Genomic DNA, 23,988 nt, shown 5'->3' on the forward strand with positions numbered 1-23,988 from the left:
CTGTCAACTCTAAATGATCCTATCACAATAAAAGGCAAAAATAAATCTAAAAAAAAAAAAAAAAAAAGATTACAATTAAAAGACAAAACCATGGCATTAAAAAAAATGATGAAAATTGAGTCAAAATAACACATATTAAGCCAGAATCATGAGATGAAAAGTCAAGACTGAGATATTATTACTTATATTAATACTAAAATTTTATTTATTTATTTATTAATACTATCACAATAAATACATAAAGTTAATTATGACAATTAATAAAGTTAAAGTATAATTATCATCATTTAATAACCTTTTCTCTTAATTTCAGCTGTCATAACTGACTTCTCATAATTTCACCTTTATTTTATAAGATTGACTTTTTATCTCATAATGTAAACATTTCATCACTTTTTATCTCACAATTATGTATGTATGTCATTAAGAATCATAGTTTTGACTTTTATGTAATAATTATGAGTTATGGCAACTTTTTTAACTCATGATTAAGGCTATGACTGACTTTTTCACTTCATCTCAAATATGATTTAGTATCTCCTTGTTTGACTTCTCAGATAATTATGAGTATTGTGTCATAATTTTGACCTCCCCCCCCATGTCCTCCCACCTGTAAAATGTTTTTGCTAACATTGCCAATCTTTAGGAGAGAGGAACCCAGGCTGAACCTGGCACTCTCCAAAACTCCTTCATAACTTGCCATCAAAGTGGTCACATATTGGCCGGAACTCAAAGCTTTTTAGTTCCTGTTTGCTGTCTTGTTATGCACTCAGTCAACAACGCAACAGGAATAAAAACATGGAGAGGCAGAATGTTCCCGTGGTTTTATGCAGCCGCTTCTCCTCTCTCCGGGTTTGGAAATGTTCCTGGCATCTGACTCACAGTCCTCTTCAACTCTTGCCCTGCGCTCATGAGTAACTTATCCCTGCTGGTGAAATTTCCACATACTACCGTAGATCAGCTCCAAATAATGTGCAGGTCACCTTGTCCTAGAGAAAATAATTTATGCAAATACGAGCTCTGTCGTTTATCATAAATTGCATGAAAGAATAAAAGTTACACTAGCGCTGAGAGTAAACACAAAAGTTAAAAATTAAAATCTATATGCAAATTTTGTTCTCCTTCAGTCAATAAATGATCTAACACAGGCTTCTGTAGAATCATGACAGTATTTCCTCCCGCCAACTGCTGACCGTGTGATCCAGGGGTTCTTGAACTTTGAAACCTTTTCTCCAAATGCAGAGGAAAACAAGGCACGGCTTTTGCATTCTCAAGGTTTTTTGTTGGTTTTCAAGGCCAAGCGTTTATTGTAGTAACACCTGTTGAAGTGTGAAATATACAGCACAATTCAGTTGCATTAGAGATACGCTGTATATAAACTGATATGAACCTCATGCAAACAATGTGCTACTGATTTGCTGTATCAGAAGTACCTAAGTGCAGATTTACTATGACTGCTTTCAAGCCAGACATGTAAGAAAACAAAAAACCATCTGAAAGAGAGTTCAAGAGACAACACACTGAATCAGAAGTACATAAGTGGTCTTCACTTTTTATTATCTTATGACACAAATTTTCAAATTTATACATGATAATGGGTACTTTTCTCTCGATTCACTGTATTTTACAGTTATTTACCATTGGAGCATATCCAAAGTAAGAGAAACAAAACCCCAGACAATTTTACACACTCATAGAAAATATTCTCCAGAGACACAGCAACACATAAAAGACAACAAGACGAGGAAGGAATCATTGTTTTGATTTCATAAACTTCACATTGTCCAAAAAACAAACAAAAAAGTGTGTAGTGATGCAAATAAGCCTCTGAAATAAAATCGAAAAAAAAAAAAGAAGCAAAACATTGAAACATGAGTGCAAATTTCTTTGGAGGCTGGAAAAAATTTAAGACATAAATATGTTAAAAATATAGCCTATCAAATCAAAGACGAACAAAAGAAAGGCAGACAATTGACTTCAAGTAGGAGATCCCAGAAAGTGGAGGGTTCATGGGAAACACCCAAAGCAGCTCTCATTTCTTTCTCTGGAAAACATTCGCCAGCATGGCACCTGAGGTGGTCAGCTGGCCCATCTTACTTAGAAACTTGGTCTTTGCGTCCTCACCCACCAGACTCGCTGCAATAGAGATGGACCTGCAATAGAGACATCACGGCATTCATAGGTCAGAATCCACCCACCAATCAAGGGTCGTATAAGCACCGGCTGCTGATAGGGCCAAACTGGCAAAGACAATACCTTATGGTAGAGTTTGTTAGTTTGATTCATTTCTGGAAATTAGTTCAAAGTAACTGATTAGTTACTTAGTTAGAAAGTAAAGGCCTTTTCACACTGAACACAAAAATTCAGTGCAATGACACTTTTGAATCCAAACAACAGATTCCTATGGGGCTGTTTACACTAGGCACAATGATTCGTGGAGCGAAAAAGCAAGGATTTCATTTTTTCCCTCATGGGTCGATTTTTCCCCCCGACGCGCCGCAACAAAATAAGCCGTCCAATTAGATTTGAGCGAGAGTGCTGGCACTGTTTCGAAAACCAGTGTAAACAAACAACGAAGAAGAGTATTCTAAGAGAAGAGGATGCTGAGTTCTTGTTATAATTGGTATCTGAGAACAGATTTATTCTCACATGTTCTTAATATCATTTCTATTAATTCTCCACTGAATTATGTGACCAGGAGAGCACTGTTTTCTTCTACGTGCACGAGTCTTATGAGTCAGAGCATGTTCAGTCTTTAGATCTTCTGTATTAAAAAATGAGTAAAAAAAATTTCTATACATGAAATATGAAAGCAAACAGACATTATTATGACAATATATTTTATGTATGTGTTTTGTATACAGCTCATGGTATTTTTATAACAATAAAAGGATGTTGACAAATGATTAGCAGCATAGCATTATTAAACATACAAAGAGTGCATGTCTGCCTATTATAGAATCGAAATCAACTACAGATCACAATCGGAAGTTATGTTGCATTCTCTGGATGTTAGAATGCCTCAGTTATGTCTCTCATATGTTCTGGAAAGCATCAAATGTTTCTATTTACAACGTGTTTTGTTGCGTTGAGCAGTGAAGTAAATCACACACACATCTGTGATTGGCCACTGCGGTCAAGTTAGTCAGAATTCACAAACCTCTAAATGCTGAATTTTTGCCTGCATGCTCGCAAATCCTCTCATTGTAACTAAGTGTAACACAATGCAAATAAGAACTTCATTGATTTTAATAAAACATTGTGAGATCGCTAGAGCTTTTTTTGTGATTAGATGCAAGTGCTATTTGCTGGCTTTCCAGGCTTACATAATCCATTTAGAATTTTAATAAAGTTTTGAAGTAGAAGCAATAGGACCAAAAAAAAAAAAAAAAAAAAATCTACTGTAGAACAAATAAATAAGAAATGCTACGTACACGGTATAAAGTAATCAAATATATAAAAACATTGCATATTTTTCACTGTGTTAACTAAATGTATTTCTGAAAGTTACAAAAGTGATTTAGTCAAGAGCAGTGAGAGATTTTCTCTCTTTTGTTGTTTGATTAACATGAATGACAGACAGCAGGAACATTAGACTGCTGTCACTTTAAGAGCTGCCCAGGTCCAATATACTGTTACACATGTTTTCTTTCTCTCGCGTTTGCTTTCAATTAAGACCTAAATTACTGTGAACTTACAAATTAAAAAATGTTTAAAATGTTTAAAAGTAATTTCTTCCTGTTTTAATTATTTTCTTATTATTATCTAAGCTGAAAACTGTTGTTCTGCTCAATATTTTTGTGAAAACTGTGAGAGACACTTTTTATTTACTTAATTATCTAAAAATATATATATATTTTATTTCATATCAATATATAATATAAATATACAAATCCATGCTAAAAAATTTTGTCAGATTGGGCGTGAATATAACTTTGCAAGGTCATGCTAAAGAAAGAACATAATTATGTGATGAACAGAATAATTTTTGAGTGAAGATTTTACCACCATCTCTGTTTTATGGTTACAAACACCAGAAACTCAGTAAATCACTTTGTCTTTTGTATCTTTTTTTTACATCTTGCTCTTGAACTTGTTTCCCCTAAACATTCGCACTTTAAATGTCACCCGCCCAACTAATTAAATATAAAGATCCCGTATAACCCATGGCAGAACAACCCACACCATTTGTGAGAGGCAGAGTCAACTGATGTATCATGACTTGCAGTGACAGTCACAATGATAGACTTCACTGCAGTTATAAAGTTCGAACATTTATAAATATCTCAACAAAACCACTGGAAGCGTTGCTACGATACCAACTGTGAAATTTTAAAGACAAGTGCTGTTTATAACCAAGCCACATCTTTAGGTTAAAGATTTTAAAGAGTGCCACACATGTTCGCAAGCTGGGTATGTTTCGTTTTGGAAACCTCAGTTAGAGAGAGTCCTTAGGAAGCCAAAATCTTGACTGTACGTACCCTATCACTTCTTCACAAAGTCAATGAACTATTTAGTGCATATTATACCACGTTTTATAAAAGAAAAAAACATTCAGCACCAAATTTGGAGTGGAAATATTAAATAAATACCAGTGTATGTGTCCATGTAGCTTTACACAGCTGCTGTAAGTGTAATATGAAGCAGCAGTACCATTGGCCTACAGGCACAGCCAAAATGGAGCGGGTCTGCAATAATCATGTGGCTACACCAGTGGCCTGCAATGCCTGATGGGAACTGTCTAGCAGTGGAGACACTGAGTCAAACCCAAGCTGAACTCTAACAGATAAATCGTTGAGGAAATTAACATGCGTAAAGCGTTCCTGAGTACTGTAAGACTGAGTAGGTGTTCTTGAGAACTCGTGTAAAATTATTTATTTTTACTCCGCTACTGAAAGAACACTTGTTCGCTTGTTTTGTTTTGTGGCCAGGGAGTTATTTATACTAAAACAGGAGAAGCAGACACTGTATTCATTAGATTTTCCTCTTTCATAAAGTGATTTGAGGCTCCATTTGCAGTAAATAAGAACACTAAACATGGTGACTGTATGAATGAAATTAATGCGTTTTTCTTCTCACCCTTGTGCCTCTCCAATGCCTTTGTTCTCCACCTTTATTTCACACTCCTTTATCATGGAACTGAGAATAACCTAAAGGACAAACAGGAAAAGAGGGAGTATTCTTAGAGCACTGCTGGGAAGTCTGACATACATGCAGACACACGCACATCAGCTGGACATTACTAGGCAAAGGAAATTAAATAAATAGAAATTGGGTTACATGACATGCAGCGTGATAAAACGTTAGGACGACAAGACTAGACCAGGCTTTGGAAAAGCACACAATGTTATGGGTCTGTATTTAATTAAGAATTATGGGTGGTTGTTGTAGTTGTGTCATACAGACATGACAAAGAAACAATTATGAAAATGTTTTTCGAAATGTTGATTTAATACCTCATGCTCTGGAGAGAGCTGCTCCATATCAGTCCTCAAACATCGCAGTCCAGGGAGGAAATGATTCACCATGAGTTCTTCAGAAATAACTAAAGCCCCGGAGTTAAGAAAAGACTGTCAAACATACCTGTGAAATATACACGTCTACCCATCCACAGTTCAGTATGCATACTTGGGGGGGAAAAAAACAAGGCAGAGGCTATTTGCACTAAATGTAAATAGCGACAGAGGCTATTTACACTAAGTGCAAATAGCAATAGATGCTATTTACACTACGTGAAAATAGCATATTTTCTCAGGGATAGATGCTATTTACACTAAGTGCAAATATCTATAGATTCTATTTACACTTTGTTAAAATAGCAGGATTTTCTGCTATTTATACTACTTATTGCAAATAGTGGCAATTATCGGCACCTCAGTATTGTAGTACATTATAAAACAGTATGCAATAAGAACTTATTGAGTGTACATTTTAATTTTAATACAAATTATTTAATGGATGCCACCTTATTGGGACAATAAAGTTTGAAAAGGGAGAAAAAAAGTTCGCCAAAAGGTGGATTCGAACTCGGGTCGATCGCGTCAAAATGAGTACGACACACATTTCACCATCTGCGCCACTAGAGTTGAAAACTGTCGATGGTCTTTTGTAATGTTGACTAGCCGGATCACACGCTGGTGGGCGGAGTTAGTGTAAATAGCCTCTGCCAAAAATGCAGGCTATTTGCACTTAGTGTAAATAGTTACTCTGAAAAAGAAGTGCAAATAGCCCGCCTTGTTGGCAGAGGCTATTTACACCAACTCCGCCAACCTACGTGTGGATGGGGTAATCAACATTACAAAAGACGACCATCTAACATCAGCTCCAGTGGCGTAGATGGTAAAACACGTGTTGTAGTCTCTTTGATGCAATCGACCCGGGTTCGAATCCGCCTTTTGCCATACCTATTTTTATCCCTTTTCAAATCTCATATCACATCGGAAGGGCATTTATTTTCAGTACAACTGAAGGAAATAATCAAAGTTGAAAAAGTATCGGGTAGGATTAGGGTAGGTGTAGGGAGGTCCTTAATGTCCTAATAAGGTGGCATCCATTTAATAATTTGAATGAAAATGGTAATTTACACTCAATAGGTATTATTTCATATTGTTCTATAATGTGCTACAATACTGAGGGGCAGATAATTGCCACTATTTGCAAGTCATATAATAAGCAGAAAATTCTGCTATTGTAACAAAAATACTATAACTCGAATAAAAATGTAATAAATTGAAACTATATAACAGAAAAATTCAACAACAACAAAAAACGAAAATGAACTGAAAACTTAAAATGTAAACCGATAATCAACCTATAATTAAGGTTGCTAATAATTTCATTAAATTCAAATGATAAAACAAAAACATGAAAATAGAGTGGAAACAACAACAACAACAAAAAATGAAAATAAAATACAAACTAATTAAAAATTGATTGCTATAATACACCTCTAATGAGGGGATGTTGATCTATAAATGTTTCATAAAATAAATTACGAACCAAAACTGAAGAAAAATAAAACTACTATAAAACTGATAGTCACTGAGTGAAAACAAAAACAAAAGACAGAAAAAGTAATTCAAAATTTAAAACTCATGGCTGTTTATCTTTTATGAAATTACTTAAATGATTTACCTATTAATTGTTACACCATGATGTTACATTATATACCAATGAATTGTTTATTTTAAACAAATAATTAAACCGCATATACCAATATTTGCTGTGAACAAATATGACATTTTTACTAAATGAACATGTAATTGACACCTCTGCTCACAATGCCCCTGAAAATATAAATACTAATTCCAAATATTATATGAATTTTGATTTTCAGGAATAATTGGTCATTCAGCTGAATGAATGAAACAACAAACACCGTGTTAACTTGAGTTACTAGTATCAGCCTGATGATCTGTTGCACCCCTAAAAGCGACCAAACCGAAACCATGACCACCACAAAACTTGATATAAACCCAACCATGAGAAATTTGCACTGTTAAACCCCATAATGACTTGCGCTTTTACAGTAAATACACACCAGTATACAGTCAAAGATCCAGACTCAACCTCATATTGATCATGTTGCAAAACCTCAAAACACAGACAGGACGAGGTTTTACAAAACTGCCTGGGGGGCAAGCCACTGCTACAGGGGGGTCTCAACTGTGACACAGCAGACAAAAATAAAATGAAACAGAGAAAGATGTGGGGGAGAACAAGACAAAAGAGCATCTGCAAAGGCATGAATGCTGGGAATCCTGACCAAAGGGCTGGGCTAGGCTCTCTTCGCTCAAACAGACAACATCACAGAGCATTTAACGACAAATTCAGCCATCCACCCTGCAATTTAGTGTACAAAAATGGCTGAGGTTTATTTTCTTTCTTTTCCTGCCAGTGGGATATGCAAACATTTTCACAACGATGAAGCTCTCAGAAGAAAATGAGGGGAAGAAAAGAGAGTGAGAGTGCAAATCCAGCTATGGAGACTCATGTCCAGCTTAAATAGTTGACCATCGCTCAAAAACTCAAAAAGCACAGAGAGAAAGTGGCCACACAGACTGTGTGTTCAGTATCTGTTATTAAGCTGAAACTGGAGGTCAGACTGTGGTTATACTGTGCAAGCTGCCATACGCCACAAAATCAGTGGAGAAACCAGTGAAAGATGGCTTCTGCTCCAAAACATCATGAGTGGAGGTGTACAGTCCAATTCCACTGTCTATCTGTTTTCAATTTGTAATCAAAATGTTCCCTCTCAGAGAAAAATCAACTTCTGGAAATTTTGGAAATGCAAACCGCCTTACAAAAACAATAAAACCGCTTGATTGATTCGTTGAAAAAAGCCTCAAATGTTCAGCCAAATGATTGTCCTGACTGTTCATGGATTGTCTGATGTATCCCCAAAATAGCAAAGGCTTGACAAAATGACAAGTTACAATCTGATTGGCTGATTGGTTTACGCAAATGTCAGGTTTTTAAATAGCTGTCCCACTGAGAAACAAACAGCTTTTAAATCAACTGAATTGATATGATATGATATGAATAAACACAAAATGTAAAAAATATGTTACGTATAATAAAATATTAAATATAGAGGACGTGTATTTTCAACAGAAGCGAAGGTTTTTCAAGTAAAAATTAGTTTCTTACAAACAAGCAGCTTTTTGCTTCACAAGACATTAATTGATAGACTGGAGACATGGATTATTTGTGGATTACTGTAATGTTTCGGACTCTTATTCTGACGGCACCCATTCATTCAAGTGATGTAATGCTAAATGTTTCCAAATCTGAAGCAAACTTCATCTAAATCTTCACCTTTGATGGTTTGAGTATTTTCATTTTTCATAGATTTTCATTGTTGGGTAAAGTATTCCCTTCATGCTAATAGTCAAAACCTTGCTACGTAAGACAAGTTGAAAGGTGGTTCTAAACACACAAAATTAGAAGTCAAATTTAGAAATATATAAAGGATACAACAGCAGGATAAGGCGCTGTATGCCTCAAACAGTTGAGTGGCAATGTCAATTCTTTTACTCTCCACAGTCTGCTGGTTGTTGCACAGAGCCAGTTTGTGCAAATGGGGAAGAACAACTGTGGAAAAAAACAGACAGAGAACAGGACATGAAATAAACAGAAAACACTTCTGCCACAGTATAATGTAAGTGCACTAAAGGGCACATACACATAGCCACAGAAGCATGACGGTACTGTTATCATCACATTACAACACGCTATGTTGTTTTTCTCTGTGCAAACAGTGAAAAACTTTGCATATGCAAGTGAATATATAGTAATGACGCTTACATTCATCTCTGAAGCGTGGCTCTGCGTTGGGTCCTACTCTTCCAAATGTTTTGATGATTTCCATGTGCAAAGAATGCTGGTCCTGATACTGGGGGTCTTCCAAAAAAGAAGCCAGCTGCATTTTCACTCTCTCTAGCAGCTAACAAACACACATAAGACACATTTTTGTTTTTGAAGACCAGAACGGTGTTTGGATTTTTTTTCTTCTTTTATATTATTACATAAGATAACCAAACATGTAAATTTTTCAATAAACTAGAGATTTAAATACTTCGAAAATGACAAATATATGTGGGTTGTGTGGGTGTCTGTAAGACTCGTACCTCTTTTTGCGTTACAGTTTCCATAATAGTCCCGAAGGCAGGTATTGTTGATATCCTCACTGAGCTGAAAGCAGAAAATCCGTCAGTACACATCCAAAAGAAACCATTCCATTACCCACTAAAAAGATAAAAGATGCATGAATGGAACTGAACCATGAGATGCCAATCACTTGATGGAATATGTGGCAAGCAAGATGATTAATGTGATTAACACATGATCATTCCCTTGTCAGTGTGAAAACAGAAACAAACAGTCAACAAATATCCAACCCCCCCAGAAAAGTAAAAAATAAAAAATATCCAACCAAGAGAATGCGGAGAGGAGACAGGATATTTGTTTTTTAAAGTGTCTCATAGCTGCGGTTAACTCACAATTCAGGACCACTGCACAAGGTAATAAGGGCCGGGGCTACTCGCTTGTCAATTAAGGCTTCGCTCATGCCTCGAAGAACCAGCTGCAAACCAGTCAGATGCAAAAGAGAGACGGGGGGGTCAAACACAAATGGCCAAGAACCTAGCAGGGAAGGGAGGTGGTAGAGGAGACTGTAGTACTGGGGGGGGGGGGCTTGGGAAAGAGTGACTGGCAGCCAAACATGCCACGGGCCACATGGATGGACAAATGGGCTGAATGAAGGGATGAATGGATTGTGGAAAGCAGGCAGCTTCTCCAAGCATGCAGCGATTAGTGTAGCCTGAACGAAGGATGTTAGTACACCGAGCACGTGAGACATAAACAAAAAGCACTGTCTCTCAAGCCTTGGTTTCATCAGGAGTGCCAGAAACACAATTTTGCCCTGCCATAACATTAGCACGAATTACAAATGATTCTATCAACCGTTTAACAATGATATATATATATAAAAAAAATTTATATGGGGCATATTTCAACCTCAAAATAAAAGAATAAAATAATAATAAACTATATAAAATATTACTTTTAGAATTTTTATAATAGTAATAAAAAAGTCTATTTTATATTTATTTTGCATTATGACAGTAGTTTTGTAGGAATTAAGCACATTTAACCCTCTGTTGGTTAGAAGTGTATTATAATGCAAATAAAAATGCATACAAAAATGATATATAAATAATGCCAGGGCCATATTCCAGACTCAAAATAAAATAAAAATAAAGTAAACAAAATTAAATTAATTTTTTTGGCATTATGAGACTATTTTCATAGCAAATTTCATAGCAATTATTCACAGTTAACCCTCTGGATGTCAAAATGCAAAATAAACAAATAAATAAATAATACATTACAATTTTGCATCATGGTAGTATTAGTTATATATTGTATTTTTTTTTTTTTTTTTAAAAAGACCCCCCCCCACGTTATGGTAATGAGAACCTGGTTCAATGTGATGAAAATAATAAAATCATAATGGAAAAAATATTTATGATCCCCATCTATATATTTATTTTTATTTAAAGGTGACATTTCATTGTTTCAACTGCAATATTTTTTAACATTACATTTTAACATTTCTTTGGACATAAATAATGTGAAACACTTAAATCTTGGCTCAGGTAGGCGGTGCTCGCTGGAGGAGGGGCTAATAAAGTTATGGCCTCCTGAGAGAACCAAGGCGGAGGGAGGTGCATGGATGAAGGAGGCAGGAGGAGACTTACATTTCAGGATCACTGGAGAGAGTGATAAGTGCTGGAACAACTCTCTGAGCTACTAGAGTTTCATTCACCCCCTTCACCAACAGCTGATTGGTCAGAGCAGGGGTGATGTCACACAGGATGCATGGAAAGAGCGAGCACAGTGTCATGGAACACCGCAGCGAGAGAGAGAGAGAGAAACAAAAGAACACAAAAAAGAAACAACGGTAACAAACTAAAAAAACAGCGCACACATACAACAACAAAAAAACATGACAGAAGCCCAAGGAGGCACTACACAGATAAATTAAATAAAAATTAAGGGCTAAAGAGGCCAGGCAAATTGAACTAAAGCTACGACCACAGATGAGGAGAAGGGGAAGAGTTTCTGAACACTCCTCGAACCTTCATTACTGACTTAAAACAGGGTGGGGGGATGAAATGTGGGGGTCGTTACGTCATTTTTGAATGGCAATAGCAAGCGTGCTGTGGTGCAAAAGACATACGGATGCTTTAAAGCTGCAACGACTTCAAATACAAGTAAACATTCAGTGATTTGACAAGTAACAGGGATGAAGAGGCACAAGGGGGCCCTAGAGGGAGTGTGGAGACCCTGAAAATACATATTTACCACCTCACACCAACCATTAACATCATATAACAGCAAATTTGCATGACAAACAAAGCATTAGGTAATAAAACAAATCATTTGACTGGCCTTGAGGATGCTAGATGTCTTTAAGCATTAAACTTAAGGTCATTGGAAGTATTTATTAATTTTATGGCTAAGTAAACTATGCATGTCAATGTTTGAGGCGTGAACTGGAGGGAGCGCTTACCTCGAACATGCGTGCAGCGGTGCAGCGTACCAGTGCAGATGTATGGACCACTCCATACCAAAGCACCGTCAGTAGAAGCTCATGAAATGCTGGGTTTGCCCTGGAGACAGGAAGTAACGGTTTTAGTGGGTAATCACAAAATGACAGTTGATGATCCTACTGAACCTGATCTTCTAGTCAGTTAGAGTGCATTAGATCATCAGGATACGGGAGTCGAACAAATTGGGACATGTTATTTTTGTTATTTTTAAGTGCTTAAACCATTATTGTCGGTTTATGCAGGGCTCAACTTCAAGGATGACCTACTGGCCTCGGGCCAGTATGTGAGTGTTTATGTCTTGCAAATGAAAACATTTGGTTTTATGATCACATTCGGTTTAGAATTCTGCTTGTCAACCTTTTAACCTTTAGTGTTGCATTTAAAACTTTAGCATTAAGTTTATATTAACCTAAACATTTAAAGGGATAGTTCAACCAGAAATGAAAATTCTGGACTGTACTTTATGTCCTTACTACCTTTCTGAGCCTTGAACGAGTCAGTTACGTTGCTGTCTATATGGAATCAAAAAATATCAAAAATATGTTAATTTGTGTTCTGAAGATGAAGCTTGATCTTATGGGTTTGGAACGACATGAGGATGAGTAATTAATTAATGACAGAATTTTATTTTTGGGTGAACTGTTCCCTTTAATATTAGCTAATATTAGCTTACTGGCTAATATACAGTGGTGGCTGAAATTATTTGAACACTAGTATTTTCACCAGCTAAAAAATGGTTTCAAGTCAGACTAAATCCAGATGAACTGTGGCAACGTTTCCAAGATGCTTCAAGAAACCAACCTGCAAAAATACAGTACTGTGAAAACTTTTAGGCACTTGTGTAAAAATGCAGTAAAATGAGAAACACACTACAGCAAAAGATAGAGAAACCTTACTTAAAACAAGTTTTTAGCTGGTGAAAATACTAGTGTTCTAATAATTTTGGCCACCACTGTAGATGAAACTGTCGAAAATATCAAGAATTACTTGCGATCAAGACAAATCAATTTGTAATGTTTTGCAGTAAAATGTTTCTTAAATAACTGTACAACTTCCAGCTATTATGGCAAATTTTTATTTGTAATAATTTTAAATAAAATAAAATTACAAACATCAAGTAAAAATTGTGAAATAAACAATATTTTTAAAAAAAATCAAAAAAAAAAAATAAAATTCTATAATAAAATTAAATTTAAATAAAATTTATAAAAAAAAAAAATAAAAAACAACAAAAAAAAATATGAATAATTAAAACACTTCAAATAATAAAATAATGAAAAAATACTTTAATAAAATTCTTAAAATAAGTATAAAATGATAATAATTTTAAATGTATAAAATAAATTAAAATTATAAATATAAAAGTTTTATATTTGCAGTAATAAATAAATCTGCCCCCCCATTATGGTTTTATGACACTATTTTCATAGAAATTTTCATAGCAATTAAGCACGGTTAACCCACAGGATGTCAGAAGCATGTTATAATGCAGAAAATAATTTGATTAATAATTATATTATATTATTAATATTATTATATTGCATTATATATTACAAAGGATACATGTAAAGCTAATAAGAAATATAAAGTTATATATTTACAGTAATAAATAAATCTCACCCTGCAAAGTATGAGCTCTTATATCTGAGACTGCATTTTTAATTTCATTTTTTAGAGCTTGACAGCCTCTCGTTACAGTTAAACATCCGCTTCTGTGTTCCAATAAAATCAAATCATATGGGTTTGGAATAGCATGAGGGTGAGTAAATGATGACGATTTTAACTTTTGTGTGAACTACTTCTTTCAAATGCATGAATTAATAAAGCTTTAGTGCATAGAAACTGACAGGTACTCTCAACAGTGGGGTCATGACACTCGAGAGCAAGTCATTTTACATCAGCTTAAAGGAATTGCAGCCTCAGATGAGCTCATGCAGAAATGCAGATTTAACAGTGCTGACAGACACTCACCCCAGCTCTACAAATGAAGCCTTTAGACTGTCAAGGGGAGCATGGGAGAGAGACAGCGTGGTCATGACATCCTCGAGGAAGCCAACCAAGAGTTTACGGTCCTCCTCCTGAAACGAACAACTTCATCAGAGAGAGGCTTTTTCTGAATTAAGACACCACACACCAGGCGTAGAATGAAGATTGACCTGATTGTAGCACGTCAGGACTCCGGTTGCATAGATCGGCACCGTAGCCTTTGTAAGGATGCCATTTCCTGCGGAGGCGTCTGCAGGACACACTCTGTGTTACAATCTCTAAACATATAACTGAACACTCGGTTCAGAATTAGTTGAACTCATCTGGTAATAATTGAGCAAAATTCAAACCATTACAATGATACAACATGCCCAGATTTGTTGGCAGATACTTTAACCATAGACTTTTTTTTTAACTCAACAAACATTCAAAGAATGAAAGAAAGAGCTCCATTTCCAAATCCCATGAAGAGTGAAAACACATATTTGCCACACAATCATCCAGCATGGGAAAGAGATATAGAGATGGAGAGAGAGAGAGAGAGAGAGAGAGAGAGAGAGAGTGTGTGTGTGTGTGTGTGTGTTCTCTTCCCAGCCCCTCCTCTGACAGCGGGAGTATTATTTTTGGTTAAGTGAACAGCCACTCACCCACATTCTCCTCAGATAGCCGCAGGATTTCTTGGAATTGAGGTTTTACCTTTAAAAATGAGGGGAAAACAACACCTAAATTAAACTGAAACTGCTGAACAGTGTATCTGAACAGAGCTGGACTATTTGCAGCACAAGCTTTATTTAGCTAATTCACTTGGCCAAATATAAAAAAAGTACATGAAAAAAGGTGCTAGAGAAAGAGATTACTGTATGGTGAATGTCTTTGGCCTGTCCTACCTTGGTGTTGGTAAAGATTTTCCCAAACGTTCGACATAATCTCCAGAAGAACCTGGAGAACTCGTGCACACAGGTGGATGAGGTGACGTTGATGCGTCCTACAATCTCTATAAGCTGTGGTAAACTGTGGAGAAAAAGACAGAATCAGGTCCACTGCAAATGTAGGTAAACTTAGGCATTTACGTACAACATATGGTGAGAGTGGAATATACTATTTATTTAAATATATAATAAATAAATAAATAAAATAATATAAAATAAATAAATGATAGTTATGGGGGATGTAACAGTACACGTATTAATACCGAAAATATTTGGTACAGGTCTTTCGGTTCGGTACGCACTCTTTGATAAGGCGTGATAGCTCGCTGTGTGAAATTAAGTCTAGAGAAGAGCATTTCATGAAATATAGATTATATAGCTACTCATTATATTTTATTTTAGTGATGTCTTTCAAATCATTTAATGTATATTTAAAAAAAATCTTTTATCAAACAAGTTATGACAGCCAATGTTTAAATGATTATATTTCAACAACAAATAGAAATTGTATAATTTAGAAGTTAATTGAAAAACTGCATTGAGCGCAATTTACTTTGCACACAATTTCTTTCTTTTTTTTTTTTTTTTTGAGTGTTGATTATTATAGTTAAAAATAAATACTAATTAAATTTAAGTTTGGGCTCTGTGGTTAATTGTAACCTTATAGCAATGTATTTTGTATGTACTTAGATAAGTAAAATAATTAAAAATCTATTATTTTGTATGTGTGTGTACATACACACACACACACACACACACACACTTTATTAAAAAAATTTAAACAAATTTTTTTCCATTCCTATTAATTTGAATTTAAATAAGAATTAACTGATGCTAACATCTTCAGCCATTTACAAAAGCTTCTGAGTTTGTCTGGAGTGGCCTATTCCAAATGTTAACATGTTCTTTGTTATGACGTCACCTGACACTTTCTGACCCTTAGTTTTCCCTTTTTCTAAATAATCTGGGTGGGATGCAGAGAACTCTTTGGATTATGAATTCTAACAGTATATCAAAAGATCAAAGAAAGTGTTTTTTATGAGCCGTTTCTTTTTAATGAACACATATGCATGCCATTTAATGCTCTAGAATGTCTGAGCTGTGGCCTGGTGCTCCAACATGAGTGGGTGACCCAAGTTCCTGTCTCCACCCTCAATAAAAATGGCAAAAACCAGAGGTCAAAAGGGGGAAGAGTGTGCGTGAGACATTAACTTACAACTGGTTGACGACCCAGAGCAAACTGTCCCATCCTGTAGTTCCTTCATGCTGGAGCTGATGATCATATAACTGCAGCAGAACTGCCAGCTGCTCTCGGCTGCCCACGATGGTGGCCACGTCCTGCAACGGGGAGGCTGGCCGCGGGAACCGGGTCACTGCGAGGTCACATGCACGTGCACACACACACAGGAGCAGATTTTAAAACCAAGAATACACCAAAAAAGCATAACTGCGCAAATCATCTGACGCGGCCGCCGTGCGTAAATGAAAGAGCACTTTGATAATGAGCCCAAAACCAGAGAGCAACCTCAACATGGCAGGAACCCTACAGTTACACTGAGTCAGGCGCCAGGTCTGCGTCGCTAAACGTGGCCTGACTGAGAATGTTAGCAGAAAACGCGTGCGTGTAAGTGCGAGTGTTGACGTTGGCCGACCCTCACCCTCGATTGGAGGCACGTCTCCCTGTAGCTTGGCTCGGCTGGTGAACGGGGCATTCTGAAGCAGCACCGCAAACAGAGACGGGATGAGGGACTGAAGCGCTGACAGATACATATGCAGCTTGTGTTCATCTAGACCATATTCACCCTGCTGGAGGAAGAGAGAGGAATTCAGGAAATGGATAAACAAAGGGAGCTAAAAGAGCATGACTATAGTGCTGGATATGTTGTGCTTAGTTACTTTGTGGGCACAAAATGTCTCTAAATGTACTGAGAACAAGAACTGCAAAACCTGGGCTGCGTTTCCCAAAAGCATCATAAGCCTAAGCTGATTGTCGCTCCATTGATTACAATGGTTCTATGATCAACTTAGGCTTGTGATGCTTTTGGGAAACGCAGCCCTGGCAAAATCATGAAGAAAGTTTAATATACTTAAATATTTCATTCTTAAGAGTCAATTATTGAAAGAATATTTTATTTCTAACAATTTATTCGATTTAATGGATTCAAGATTCCTTTCTAAAAATTCAAATGTAAAACGTTTAAAAGTTTGGAGTTAAGATTTTTTTATGTTTTTGAAAGTTATGTTCACAGAGGCTGTATTTATTAGGTGAAAAATAGAATAAAAACAGTAATTTTGTGTAATATTATTAGAATTTAAAATAACTGCTTTCTATTTTAATATATTTTAACATCTAATTTATTCCTGTGATGCAAAGCTGAATTTTCAGCATCTATTACTGCAGTGTTTAGTGTCACATGATCCATCAGAAATAATAAAGTTCCATTTAAGTCCATTCTTAATATTAAATTCTGAAAAGATTGAAAGATTCTATATATATATATAATAAAGTTCCATTTAAGTCCATTCTTAATATTAAATTATGAAAAGATTGAAAGATTCTATATATATATATATATATATATATATATACACACACACACACACACACACTGTATATATACATACATATATATATACATATATATATATATATATATATATATATATATATATATATATATATATATATATATATATATATATATATATATATTCAATTCAATTCAATTCATATACACACACATACATATTTATATATATAGATAGATAGATAGATAGATAGATAGATAGAAAACAGGCCAGGTGAAGTCTAAACATGCTAAACAAGAGGAAGCATCTTCACAAGGAGGTTAGTGTGTGTGTACGTGCTGATTTTCACCTTGAGCAGTTTCTCGATGCGTGTGAGGAGGGAGGGGATGAGCTGGGACTGTAAGTTGCCCAGTTCTGTGCACCAGGCAGCGAAGGCAGGAATGAACACTTGGTGGGTGGCACTGACCACCCTCTCTGACGGGTCGCCCAGAGACAACAGCATCAGCTCAAAGCCCTATTACATAGCCATACACAAAATAAAGCATACATACATAAGAAAACACAAGTAAAGTAAGTGTAAAACAATGGATTGTGCTTGAACACCAAAAAATGCAGACACCTGGGAGTATTTGTCTGGGTCGTCAATGTAGCCCATTATGATGGCCAAACTTTTCACCACAGCCTCTCGGACCATATCGGCTTTATCTTCCGCCAACATTTGCTGGAGCATGGACAGAACCAGAGAGCTTCGGATCTCCTTCTGTAGACACACACACACACACACACACACACACACACGCATATATACTTGTATTCCCATGCCAGCTCTGAATTGCCTACACAAGATCTTTTTTTTGTATTCTGCTGTGTTTGGTTAAATGATTAAGTGTTCATACTCACGAGGAAGTGAGTAAACATCAGACACTTCATTATAGACCGGAACATACAAAGGCAAAAAAAAGGCATAATACCAACAATCAGAGCCCCGTTTGAGCCAAATCAGTTCAGATGTAAATGCCAGTTTTTATATCATTTATAAATGAGCAGCCTGCTAAACCTTATGACTGTAACTCTATGATATACAGCCAATGTAAACTCCAGTGACTCAAGTCTTAGCAAGATATGCAATATGCACATTTGGTGCTCAAGAAACACTTCTTATTGTTATTAGTGTTGAAAAAAGCTAATATTTTTGTGGAAACAGGCCATTTTTTAAATATTTTTTTTTAGAACTTTTAAAAGAACAGCATTTATTTGAGATAGAAACTATTTGTAAGAATGCAAATGTCTTGTTAAAATTAATTTAATGTGCCTTTGCTGAATAAAAGTATTAATTTCTTGAAAAAAGTAAACTGTTTTTACAGTAGTGTAAAAGACTGGACAATTTTATTCTTAATAAATATGCAATTCAGAAAAGACTGAAAGACTTAATTCTCAAGATTCATATACAGTGTAACAGATGTTCAAATGAGTCTATTCTAAATGGATTTAAAGATTTCATTCTAAATATGAAATTCTAAAAAAAGAAAAAGATTTTAACAGAGAAATTGTTTCTAAGGCTGTTTTAAAAGATGAACTGCCTCCTAAGTGTTTAGAATGGGGAAAAAAATATTCTAAAAACATTAAAATATTTTCTTACAAAGATTCCATTCTAAATAGATTCAGAGATTCCATTCTAAAATTCCATTCCATTCTAGTCTCTTTTTGATCAATTTAACATGTCCCTGCTGAATAAAAGTATTAATTTCTTTAAAAATAAATAAAATAATAATAATAAAAAATCTTACTGACCTCAAAACCATAATTTTAAAGACTGGCAAATTTTATCCTAAATAAATATGCAACTCGGAGAAGATTGAAAGACTTCATTCTGAATATTCAAATATAACATTTGAAAAAGATTCTTAATATTCATTTACGAAATGCTCATTTGTTTCTGTTCTAAATGAATTCAGAGATTCCATTCTAAATGCTAAAAACTGATTCAAAAGATTCCATTTAAAGGAGTCAAATACAAACCCAATTCCAAAAAAGTTGGGACACTGTACAAATTGTGAGTAAAAAGTAATGGAATAATTTACAAATCTCATAAACTTATATTTTATTCACAATAGAATATAGATAACATATCAGATGTTGAAAGTGAGACATTTAGAAATGTCATGCCAAATATTGGCTCATTTTGGATTTCATGAGAGCTACACATTCCAAAAAAGTTGGGACAGGTAGCAATAAGAGGCCGGAAAAGTTAAATGTACATATAAGGACCAATTTGCAACTTATTAGGTCAATTGGCAACATGATTGCCATGAAATTTAAAATCAACTTATTTTTTCCCTTAAAATGATACATTTTCTCAGTTTAAACATTTGATATGTCATCTATGTTGTATTCTGAATAAAATATTGAAATGTAAAACTTCCACATCATTGCATTCTGTTTTTATTCACAATTTGTACAGTGTCCCAACATTTTTGGAATCGGGTTTGTATAAAAGATCTTATCATTTGAGTCCAAAAATTAATAAAAAAAAATATTGAATTGTAAATATTAAGATGCAAAAAGGACTCAAAGATTCCAATCTAATGATTCAGTTCTAAAATGATTCCAAGGCTGTTTCATAGCACTAGATGAACAGCCTGCTGTGAGTTCCGACCATAACTCTATGATGCTCAGCCACTGTAAACAAACAGCATTCCTCCATAGCAACACATCACAGACACACGCGATCAAAGTTGACACAAATGCGAACAGATTCTGTGCTATGCTGACATTCGTTGGTTTGATTATTTGACAATCATTATTTGATTATTTGAGCATGCTCTTGCTTGACTACCACTCACCGCAGTTTGGCTAGTGTGATCTTGGACGTCTAGTGTTTCAGCGATCACTAACTGTGACTTTGTTGAAAGGTGAACATGATTAATGTGTCCCAGCTAGACTGCTTTTATATTTAGAGGAACGGAGTCTCTTACGGGTAAATAAGGGGCCAGAGCTCCACATGCTTCCGCCACCAGAAGTCTTCTCTCTGGATACTTGTGGTTGATCTGAGCGAGAGAAACACACATGTGACACAGACAGCGCAAGACACAACACGGCAACGTCAGTTCCAGTTCTGACCGCAGGACTTCATACCCACCCGTACCCTCTGGAAACCACATTAGCTCATATTTTTCAGTGTTAAACGCTGAAATTGTTTAGGTTATTTCCTCAGCGGAAATAGGTTTCCATGTGGGAATTTGCAAATGTACTTTACTTTTAAAAAAGTTTACTTAAAAACTAACAGTTAACATAGGGACGTGTACCAAGCCATGGACTGAGCATGATCTACAATAGCTTCAAATGTTTTTGGACAATTTAAATCAGACTTTATGTCTGAGAGCCATCATAGAAATGACAGAATATTCATAAATACATAATGGATAAAACCTTTCTGAACCATTTTGTAATTACTTTTACATTTTTAAATTACTTTTAAAGGGATAGTTCTCCCAAAAACGTACTTACCCTCATGTCGTTTCAAACCTGTAAGACCTTCGTTCATCTTCGGAACAAAAAGTAAGATATTTTTAATGAAATCCGAGAGCTTTCTCACCCTGCATAGACAACAACGCAACTGACACGTTCAAGGCCCAGAAAGGTAGCTAGGACATCCTTTAAATAGTCCATGAGACATCAGTCCACCCATAATTTTATGAAGCTGTGAGAATACTTTTTGTGTGCTAAGAATACAAAAATAACCACTTTATTCACCACATCTTATCTTGCGTTTCAGTGTTCGATGCACGTTCACAAGAGTGCCATGATGCATGTGAACAAAGGTCTTATGGATTTGAAATTACATAAAGGTGAGCAATTAATGACAGAGTTTTTTGGTGAACTATCCCTTTAACCAACTTTAAGAGTACTTTCAAAACTAAAGTTTAATTATTAAAATCTACAAAGGTTGAAAGAAAAATAAATGAATAATAATTAAATCATTATGCATTTTTTCTGTATTTATCTAATAACGAAAACAATCTTAAAAGACTATTGTATTAAAAAAAAAATTAGGGATGTTCATTTCTCCTAACCGACAACCGACGTTTGTTAACCGATTATTAACCGATTATTAACCATTAACACAAGATTATTTTAAATTAGAATTGAAATAAATTAGAAAGGATAAGTGACCCGCTAAAAACACTAACATTTGTTTTCCGGGGATTCATTTTACATGTGCAAAAAGCAGCAAACAACAGAAACAGAGGATTCACATGGTCATATCATATCACTTTATAAATTAAGAAAACGAAGGAAAAAACTGTGCAACAAGTAGCCTGCAGAGTTTCGGTTCATTTTTGTGGTGCGCGAAAAGAAACTTAGACTATTTTTCTTTCAGCTTATTTTACAAAAGCACAAAGACTTGTTTTCTATTGTGAATTTATACAAATAAAAGCAAATCTTTTACAATTCTGATTATCTTTGTGACTAAAAGGAGTAGTTGCTTCCACTGTTAAAAGTAAAAAATTCAAGTGACACAGTTAAGCATTACCTTGACAATGCAGCCTGTTTATTATCATAATAAAATACAGTTAGTCAAACATATGAACGCACTGCTCAGTTTAAATATGTAGTTATCACCGTGATGTAAACATTTTGTTTTACCTGGATATTGGAACGTGAGTGAAGTACATAATAAATAATATTTTGCCATTCAAATACATTGCGAATACAGAAACATTTGATTTAGTGTCGAATGAGAGACCCAACATTGGTTTCAGTTGCGTTTTAGGATTACATTCTAAACAGATTCAAATATGCTATTGTAAAAAGATTTAAATATTCCATTCTAAAGATTCCATTGTAAAAACGTTAAAATATTCTATTATTAAGACTCCATTCTAAATAGATTCCACTATTCCATTCAAAAAATATTCTAATAACGCATTTCAAAAAGATTTAAAAATTTGAAACTGGTCAAGTAAAAGCTAAAAATGCTCAAAAATATTTAAGTGTGACTTAAATGTCCAAAAAACATTGTAGTTTTTTTTGACACCAAAAATAGTTATAAATGCAGTTTTCCATGACATTATTACACTTCCTCTAACTCTAATACACAGTAGTTTATTGTGCCAGTGCATCTTCTATATGTAAATCAGCCATGCTTTGACTGGCTAACCTTTTCACTTATGAAAACTATTACAGATGTACTGATAAAGAAAAAAAGTCCATAGGATGTTACAAAATTGTTGTTTTGATCATTTGGTTTGTGTAATTACAGTGTGTGCCTACAAAATAATTCCAGCTTTTTTCCCCTCATTTTTTTATGTGGCGAGTGTGTGTATGAGTACAGTACTAACCTGTTCCCAGCACTGTGGCAAGAGTTCGGCTTCCACCCGAGTGGGACCCACATGTCGAGCGAATGCCACACACCCGGTCAGAATCATCTGCCTGGAGAGAAAGATTACAGCAGAGTGTTAGCAAATTTTTTTGGTCGGTTTACACATGCGCAGATGCCCAAATGCGCACACACCTCTGCTCATCGTCAGGTCTCTTGATAAGATTAAAGAGGATGTGCAATAGCTGGTCTCTTTCTTTGGGCTCGGGATGCAGACAGGCCGTACACAGAATGAGAGGAATCAACTCCTGTGGACACACACAGGAACGCAGGTCAAATAATATGCAATGCACAGGGAAATAAACACACACATGCATCCGCTGAGACACGTCCCAAAGGGCTCGGACGGGGAACTACAGCAAGCAGGTATTTAAGGAGATAGGGAAAAAAAAAAACGACTCTATTGAAGAAACACCTTCACCACAAAGGAGAGAGTCTACAAGACACACATCCACAGCACCAACTAGGGCTGGGCGATATATCGAATATTCACGGCATGTTTGCAACTATGTTGTTGGTGCTATAATATTTAGAAAAACTGTATAGTGAAGTAATTTTGATTTGGATATTATTAAGAGTTTGACAGCACTTACTGATTTAAATTTTCAAACAGACAGACAGACAGATAGATAGAAAATTACTCTGACACCAGATATCATTTATATATATATATATATATATATATAAATAGAGGACAGCAAAATAAAGTATTTTTTTTTTTACTAATGGGTGCAGGACACTATAGTTCATTTATGTAAGTGAGGACAGCAAAATAAAGTAAACTGTAACATACTGTATTACACCCAAATATTCTTCATACAGTGGCCTACCAGTGAAATTGATAAAAATTTGGGACAAAAGATTATTCAGACAGTTTGACCTGACCATGTTTTGCTTAAGTGTTTTTTCTTTAACTGATAATGCTACCTTTTTAAAACACAGACTGTACAAAATTAAGCATCAAAATTAATAAACTGAGATAATGTGAGAAATGTTGAAGGTGGTTGACTGTATTTCTTTATATATATATGTGACCCTGGAGCACAAA

General features: G+C 35.2%; 1 protein-coding gene across 16 annotated transcripts in view; it reads right to left on the bottom strand.

Annotated features, from left to right (window-relative positions):
- Positions 1 to 1,532: 1,532 nt before the first annotated feature.
- Positions 1,533 to 23,988, bottom strand: part of LOC109048907 (RAB11-binding protein RELCH homolog) — a 45,750-nt gene continuing 23,294 nt past the window's right edge. For 6 of the 16 annotated variants that reach the window (XM_042752359.1, XM_042752365.1, XM_042752357.1 and 3 more), the window contains 21 exons: positions 23,076 to 23,188; positions 22,903 to 22,993; positions 20,536 to 20,607; positions 20,404 to 20,460; positions 18,461 to 18,484; positions 18,180 to 18,320; positions 17,910 to 18,074; positions 16,690 to 16,837; positions 16,248 to 16,404; positions 14,990 to 15,113; positions 14,750 to 14,798; positions 14,273 to 14,352; positions 14,088 to 14,194; positions 12,077 to 12,176; positions 11,262 to 11,344; positions 9,630 to 9,693; positions 9,307 to 9,445; positions 8,977 to 9,093; positions 5,457 to 5,545; positions 5,080 to 5,150; positions 1,533 to 2,153 (listed from right to left, as the gene is read on the bottom strand). In XM_042752359.1, the coding sequence (XP_042608293.1) occupies positions 2,033 to 2,153; positions 5,080 to 5,150; positions 5,457 to 5,545; positions 8,977 to 9,093; positions 9,307 to 9,445; positions 9,630 to 9,693; positions 11,262 to 11,344; positions 12,077 to 12,176; positions 14,088 to 14,194; positions 14,273 to 14,352; positions 14,750 to 14,798; positions 14,990 to 15,113; positions 16,248 to 16,404; positions 16,690 to 16,837; positions 17,910 to 18,074; positions 18,180 to 18,320; positions 18,461 to 18,484; positions 20,404 to 20,460; positions 20,536 to 20,607; positions 22,903 to 22,993; positions 23,076 to 23,188 (2,112 nt within the window). In that variant the 3' untranslated portion in view covers positions 1,533 to 2,032. Of the gene's footprint in view, positions 2,154 to 5,079; positions 5,151 to 5,456; positions 5,546 to 8,976; positions 9,094 to 9,306; positions 9,446 to 9,629; positions 9,694 to 10,001; positions 10,085 to 11,261; positions 11,345 to 12,076; positions 12,177 to 14,087; positions 14,195 to 14,272; positions 14,353 to 14,749; positions 14,799 to 14,989; positions 15,114 to 16,247; positions 16,405 to 16,689; positions 16,838 to 17,909; positions 18,075 to 18,179; positions 18,321 to 18,460; positions 18,485 to 20,403; positions 20,461 to 20,535; positions 20,608 to 22,902; positions 22,994 to 23,075; positions 23,189 to 23,988 lie in introns of all 16 variants that reach the window. The other 10 variants (XM_042752366.1, XM_042752371.1, XM_042752372.1 and 7 more) reach the window with 6 other exon arrangements.

This window comes from Cyprinus carpio, chromosome B24, assembly GCF_018340385.1.
Source record: "Cyprinus carpio isolate SPL01 chromosome B24, ASM1834038v1, whole genome shotgun sequence".
Lineage (NCBI taxonomy): Eukaryota > Metazoa > Chordata > Actinopteri > Cypriniformes > Cyprinidae > Cyprinus > Cyprinus carpio.